Consider the following 7139-nt stretch of genomic DNA (forward strand, 5'->3'; position numbering starts at 1 on the left):
ACTCTCCCCATCTGACATATGGGGGTACTGGTTCTTCATCGTGTGTTTTCCTTTAAGGTGTAACCCAACAGTTATTTTCCGGAGGCCAGGAGAGGAGGCCGGTTTCAGTTTCGGTCAAGGCCAGGGCTGGCCCGCCAGAAGTGAAAGGGGTTGGAGATAGAATTGAGGAGGAAATTAAAATGCATTTTACCTTCCTTTAGGGCACCAGGCAGGAGATCATGGCCCAGAACGAGGAGATCCAGCAGTTAGGGTTACAGTATTCATTGGAGAAACATTTCCGTATAGGGACCCCACTGTATCGGACCCCTTCCACCCTCAACCCCGCAGGATTTAAGTGGTTAATGGGTGCAGGAAGCCCGCCTCCCACGATTGATAGGGGCATGCTGGGACTTGTAGGCTGGCTGACCATTGTAAGGGGGAGAGGGAGCTCTGGGAATCGTAGTCTCTGGCCCAGTGTGGGCCTGGGTGCCCCGCGCCCAGCAGTGACAGCTCTGGAGGTAGGCGGCAATGGCAAGTGGCTGGGAGCAGGTTGGGAGCAGGGGAGCCATGGCAGGGCTGGGCCCAAGGGAGGAAGCCAGGTCAGGATCGAGCTCCCCCCCACACCCCACCCCGCTTTCCTGTCCGGCAGCTGATGCAACGTGGCCTGCGTGGGGATGAGGGGCCTCCAGATGCCCGTCCATCGCCAAGGGAGAAGGAACAGGCTAGGACCCTCCCTTCCCCAAAGTAAGTGTATCTTCCCTGAACCCCATGGAGACCGCCCTGCAGAAAGGCACCAGCAGAACGGATTCCAGACACCCTAAAAGCAAACAGAATCCCATCCCAGGATCAATGCCCCCCATATCCCACAGGAAGACTGGGCCCCGCTCGCGAACAACTGGATGTCCTCCCTGAGAAAGAGCCATACCCTACATGGCACATCTCATTGGGGTGCTAACTAACGGCAAGATCAGCAGTTTGAAACCACCAGCTGCTCTGTGGGAGAAAGATGAGGCTTTCTACTCTGTAAAGAGTAACAGTCTCAGAAACCCACCGGCGCCGTTCTACCCTGTCCTGTAGCACCACCGTGAGTCGGGATCTTGAGGGCAATGAGTTAGACCAGGGACAAAGGGGGGTAGGGGCTTCTCCCTAGGGACTTTCAAAGTCCCCACTTGAGGGAACGAGAAGAACCGGGTCTCCACTCTACCTTCACCCTCCACAGCCCTTGCCCACAGCCCTTTGAGGCAGCTCCATCGCCTGGGTAACTTGTTGACCCAAGGTGCTGCTCATCTACCTTCCACAGGCTGCGTGTGTCTGCTCAGAAGAGGCCAGCATGGACCAGTCTGTGGCCATCCAGGAGACCCTGGCTGCTGGGGACTATTGCATCCACATATCCTTCCGAGCACCGAAAGCCCAGCCTGGGGCCTCCCCTGGCCTTGAAAATCGACGGTCTTGTGTCCGTGGGCTTGTAGGCCCACACTCAGGGGGAGAAGGCATTCGGCATTTCTTAAGTGTCTACTCAGTGCTGGGCAATCTTCCTATCCACTTCTGCCCTCTGGCGGAGAAGGCTCAGAGAGGTGACGTGACTTGCCCAAGCTCACACAGTCCATCTGTGGGGGCAAGAAGAAAGCAGGGGCCGAAGTGGGGGCAGGCAGGGTCGGGAGAGCCCCAGCCTCTGTTTTCCCTTGACCCTGAGCAGCAGGCGGTGCAAGGTGTGCTGTGTGAGGGAGACAGTCGGCAGAGTCGCCTCCTGGGGCTTGTCCGCCACCGCCTGGAGCAGGGTGGCCAGGAACACGCGTGAGTGAGGGCTTCCAGTCCTGCCTGCCTGGGCACAGGGTTACTGTGCTGCCCTGTTCCTGCCAGCGGGGGCTTCAGCCATCCTTCTAGGGCAAGTCCTGAGTGGTCTAGAATAAATTCTGTCCCAATACTATCTACCCCCTTTCTGAGCATGCACGCATTTCATCCTCACAAGCCCACTAGGGAGCTTCTGGAGAAGGGGCAGCTTAACAGGCCCCGCCAGATCTGGAGTCTACTCCACTGCCTGGGTTCAAATCCAGGCAGTGCTACTTCCAAGCCACATACTCCTCTCCACCTCAAGTTGTCAAGGTTAAAGATTCTTAGGCGTTAGTACCTGTAAGATGTTTAAGACGCCAGAAGGTGCTCCCTGCAAGCATCGGCTCACTACCGCTGATGAGTCCATCTGCCGCCCCGGTGACCCTGCGTGCTACTGGGTAGAACAGCACCGTCGGGTGTTCTTGTCCCTGGTGGGCTTCACACTGAGCTGCTAACCGCAAGGTTCTTCTCGGGAGAAAGATGAGGCTGTCTGCTCCCGTAAAGATTGAAAAGTACCGGCCACCCAGTGGGGCGGTTCTACTCTGCTCTAGAGGGTCCCCACGAGTCGGAATGGGTTGATGGCAGCGTGTTTGTTTCTTTTGGTTTAATCTTTACCGAAGAAGCAGCCCATCACGTCTTTCTTTCCTGGTACCGCTGTGTTGTAGGTTCAATTCCGACCTTTAGGTGAGTTGTTGAGCACAAGCTGCTTAATGGAACAAATGCTCAATGCCAGGGACACCCACCGTTTACCAGGAAGCAGAGTGGGAGCAAGTGAGCAGGAGGGGGGAGGGAGAGTACCACCCCTAGTCTAATGTTTCATAGCCAGTACGTGAGAGCTGGGAAGAAGCGGGCCTTAGATATTTTCACATCGACTACCCTCATTTTACAGATGGAGAAACTGAGGCTCAGGGAAGGGAGGGGGTGGCTGAGGTTGCATGGTTCTCTCACACAATGTCCAGCAGACAGAATGAGCACACGTTTTGCTAACAAAGCAGCCCCCAACACCACCCCAGCGAGAAGTTTGGCTTTGCTGCCCTCAGTAAGACTGGGGTGGCTGGGGCCCGGAGGCAGAAGAAGGTGCGCATCACCAGGGACGGTCAGCACAATCCAGGGGCTCAAGGAGGGAGCGTGACACCCCGACCCGGAGGAGTGGGCCCATGGGACAACCAGCAGCCTGTGTGCGCCTCTCTGCTTCCTGCCCGTAGCCTCTTCCTCTACACGCACCGGAGGATGGCCATCACCGGGGAGGATGTCTCTTTGGACCAGATGGTGCCACTCTCTCGGGATTTTTCGCTGGAGGAAGGTACCGCTGCATGATCATGACTCCCCCTGCTGGGCCCCCAAGGCACCTCTACCTGGTTGGGCTGGTGCATGGGGAACAGGGACAGGCCCAGCATGCTCAGTTCTTGTTTCCCTCCCCACAGTGTCCCCAGATGGTGAACTCTACATCCTTGGTGAGTGGTCTGGGTCCCAGTGGGGTCAGGGGGTAGGGTGGGATCTGCAGAGAAGAATGGGTGATGTAAATAAAGTAAGAGCCTCCCAATATTGTTACTGTGTCAGGTAAGACTCCAGGATCAGGTGGCTGCACTGCAGACCCTCTGGATTGCTGCCTATCCCCTTATCCCCACACATGACATTCTCACCAGGGAGGCCACGCACAGTGTTTCTCTCTTCCTGTCTGCTTCCACTGAGCCAATCCCTACTGCTCGTCCTTCAGGACTTCGGCTCACCCATTGTTTTTCCCAGGGGGCCTTGACTGAACATCTAAAGTTAGTTGGCTCTCACAGATGCATGTTCCTTTTTCTTAGCCTCGGCACCTCTCTGCCACAGTCACGGCATCGTTTGTAATAACTTATCGCATCCATCTTCTTTGCTAGTAATCTGTTCTCACCACCACGCTCCCCAGTGCCCAGGACTGCGCTTGGCACGGCCAGGTAGGCTGCTTGATGGGCAGTTCTCGTGTCTGTCTCGATCTGCCTTCCGCTCCTCCGTGTGGGAAGAGTCTACACATCCAGAAAAGCAGTTCTTTTCCAGCCTCATCTTGAACTGCTGGGGGTGAGGCTCATGGGCTTTTCAGAATGCTGGTGGTGCCTTTTTAAGTGGAGCCCACGCACAGACGGCCCCTGGATTCCCCATCAGCAGCCTTGAGTGAGTTGCTTAAAAGTCAAAGGGGTTTTAGGAGCCTGGGCTGACGATTCTCCGTTTTAGAAACTCTAGCCTGAAGAGAAGGAGTCTTGGTGCTGGAATGGCTTATGGGCTGGGCTGTCCACCCCGGAGTCAGCAGTTGCAAACCATCAGCCTGACCCTGGGGAGAAGGGCGAGACTGTCTCCTGTAAAAATCTCCTGTCTCAGAAACCCACCAGGGCAGCTCTGCTCTGCTCTATGGGGTTGCAGTGGGTCAGAACTGACCGGGTAGCAATGAGGTGTTTTTGTTGTTGAAGCTTTAAGATGAATGCAAGGTCTGGGCTCCTGGCAGCTAAGAAGGGCTCATCGCCTTCCTCCTTCGTGCAGGCTCCGATGTGACTGTCCAGCTGGATACGGCAGTGCTCAGCCTCATGTTCAAGCTACCCTTTGGCTCACATACGAGGATGTTCCTCCAAGAAGTGGCCAGGGCCTGTCCAGGTGGGTAAGACCCCAGGATCCCATGGGGATATGGTTGGGTGGTGAACTTTACACTCAAGTTGACTTTCTACTCTTTTGATTCAAATCCTTACTTCCTGAGCCCTCTCAGAGCTGCTGGCATGAGGCTCCCTGCCCACCAGCCCACTAGTGTTGGCTTTTCTTTTGGCTAGTCTCTAGACCTGCTTTTGCTCCCAGAAGGGCCTCTTTGCGCTCCTGTTGTAGAAATCTTACATGTTAGCAGGGTCAGCAACTATAAAAATGGCATGAGGATGGTGTCTGCCCTCTTCTAAGTTCACAAGGGGGAGAGAGAAGCAAGATCAACAGCCCGAGAAGGATTTCTGTGAGGCAGAGATCAGACATGCCTCTTCTCTGACCGCTTCCTTCTCTAATTGGTAAAGACCAATGCCTACGCCAACCACGCTTCCCTTGGAACATTCTGCTTCTCCGCAGAGTTCGATCATTAGGTGCCATGGTCACACAGAACTCACAGACCACACTCACAGTTCTGAGCCTTATTAGAGAAATACCTAGTTACAATTCAGGATCAGGGATGCTCAGGTTGCTCATCAATTCTTTGATGAGGACAGCCTTCTCTCAACTGCTTTTGCTGATGTGCAGAGTCTCTGGCTCAGCCTCTCAGCCCTCCCCTCCTGCTCTGGCAAGTGCTACAAAGCTCTTTCAGCTCTGCTGATAAATGTCTAGGCATCCTGCCTGACAATAAGCCTAAACCCCAAGGCACTTCCCTCTAGTTAGCAGCCCTAGCTCCACCCCACCCTAACAAGTGCTGGGAGGCAAAACCCACACCATCAGCTAGCCTCCTGCCTGTAGGCACTCAGCTCTCTCTCCACTGTGCTGCCTCCTGCTGGTCTCCTGGTTCTACTGCCTCTGCTCCTCTCCCGTATCACGTCTCCAGTGGCACAGATCTCTCCGTCTCTTGGATCAAGGCCCTGGGTTCTTCTTTCCTGATGCTAGTAAGATCTCCCTCTGCTTCTGGGATGGCTCATTTTCAGCTTAGCCGATTGACAAAACACATCAATCCCTCATTATGGTTCTATATATCTTATTTGCATGATCCCACCCCCACCCCTAGGGTGCCACGCTCTTTATTTACAGTATGAGTAACCATCCAATCCCACAAGCACCTCACGTTTGCAGGGTCTTGGGGCGGGCATTTGGTGGGAGTGGCGAAGAGGAGGGCTGGGGGAGCATGCTGGAGTTCTTCACTGCCTCCCCCTGCCCACCACAGCCAAGGGAAAGCTTCCTGCGTTCACTGCCACGAGAAAGCAGTGGCCTCTAGGGCAGAATTTGTTTCCATCTGGAGATGGGCCAGCAGGTAAGGAGAGTTTATACAGGACAGCTGCCCCAGCGTATGCAAATTCCTGCCACCAGGCACGGAGGAGGCTTCGTTTATCCACTGAGTCAGAAGTGACTGATGGCAGCGAGTCTGGTGATCAGCTCTTTCCTTTCCAGCGAGCATCTTGTCTCTGCAGGGCTGCAGGGTGGAGGGGGCCTGTCATCAGGGCCTCTTGTTGAGCTTCCTGGGGACCAGCTGGTGATCTTACCTTAGACCAGTGGTTGTCAACCTTCCTAATGCAGTGACCCTTTAATACAGTGCTTTCTGTTGTGGTGACCCTCCCCTCCCAACCATAAAATTATTTTCATTGCTACTTCCTCACTGTAATTTTGCTACTGTTATGAATTGGGTGACCCCTGTCAAAGGGTCATTCAGCCCCCAAAGGGGTCATGACCCACAGGTTGAGAACCAATGTCTTAGAGTCTCCCAGGACTTTAGATACAGACTACTTAGGATGAGAAAAGGAAATTAAAATAAAATTATAGTGCCTGAACACCTGGTTACAAAAAAAAAACCCCAAAGCAAGCAACCCACAAAACCTCACTGCTGTTGAGGTGTGGACTCTGATTCATAGCAACCCTATAGGACAGAGCTGAAAGGCCCCCCGTGGGTTTCGGAGGCGGTAACGCTTCACGGGAGCAGACAGCCTCCCCTCTCTCCAGTGGAGTGACTGATGGCCTCACCCTGAGGCCCAACTCAGAACCCACTGTGCCTGTGGTTAAGGACCATAAATCCCGTCTCTAGGGAGGGAGAATGCTAGCCTCAGATTTAAAGAAATAATAAGGATCACTCACTTTAGGATGATTATTAGCAATTGTTAAGAGGGCTGGTAGTCGTAATGATAGCAACGAGGCTGGACTTTGAAGCTGCATAAACCCTTGAGGTTGAAACCCATCTCGGCTGCCCTCTAACTGTGGGCTTGGGAAAGCCCCTTCACCTCTGTGAGCCTTCGTTTTGGTAGACTTCTCTAAGTAAAGACTCACTTCCTCGTGCGGCTGCAAGAATCAACTGAGAAAACACGTGAAAGTGGGATCAAACATACCCGTGCGAGGACGGCGCAGGGCTGGGCAGTGTTTCTCTCTGTTGTGCAGATGGTTGCTATGAGTTAGAAATGACTAGATTAGTAGGGAGGGGGAAAATGAGGACCTAATGTCGAGGGTTTAAGTGGAGAGAAAATGTTTTGAGAATGATGTACAAATGCACTTTACACAATTGATGTGTGTATGGATTGCGATAACAGTTGTATGAGCCCCAAATAAAATGTTTAAACAAAAATTTGCCCAATGAAATAGATGTTTGAATTATTGACAGCTGCTTCAATGAGCTTTGATTATATACAAAGCAAAATGAAATC

General features: G+C 53.4%; 1 protein-coding gene across 1 annotated transcript in view; it reads left to right on the top strand.

Annotated features, from left to right (window-relative positions):
* Positions 1 to 426: 426 nt before the first annotated feature.
* The window catches only part of INPP5B (inositol polyphosphate-5-phosphatase B), a 67013-nt gene continuing 60300 nt past the window's right edge, over positions 427 to 7139 (top strand). The window contains exons 1-7 of the mRNA XM_045298901.1: positions 427 to 497; positions 629 to 723; positions 1280 to 1366; positions 1679 to 1773; positions 3015 to 3112; positions 3234 to 3263; positions 4321 to 4431. Coding sequence (XP_045154836.1) covers positions 1310 to 1366; positions 1679 to 1773; positions 3015 to 3112; positions 3234 to 3263; positions 4321 to 4431 — 391 coding nt within the window. The 5' untranslated portion in view covers positions 427 to 497; positions 629 to 723; positions 1280 to 1309. The remainder of the gene's footprint in view (positions 498 to 628; positions 724 to 1279; positions 1367 to 1678; positions 1774 to 3014; positions 3113 to 3233; positions 3264 to 4320; positions 4432 to 7139) is intronic.

Source organism: Echinops telfairi, unplaced genomic scaffold, assembly GCF_000313985.2.
Source record: "Echinops telfairi isolate 266 unplaced genomic scaffold, ASM31398v2 ScPeMD7_7457;HRSCAF=8495, whole genome shotgun sequence".
Taxonomy (NCBI): Eukaryota; Metazoa; Chordata; class Mammalia; order Afrosoricida; family Tenrecidae; genus Echinops; species Echinops telfairi.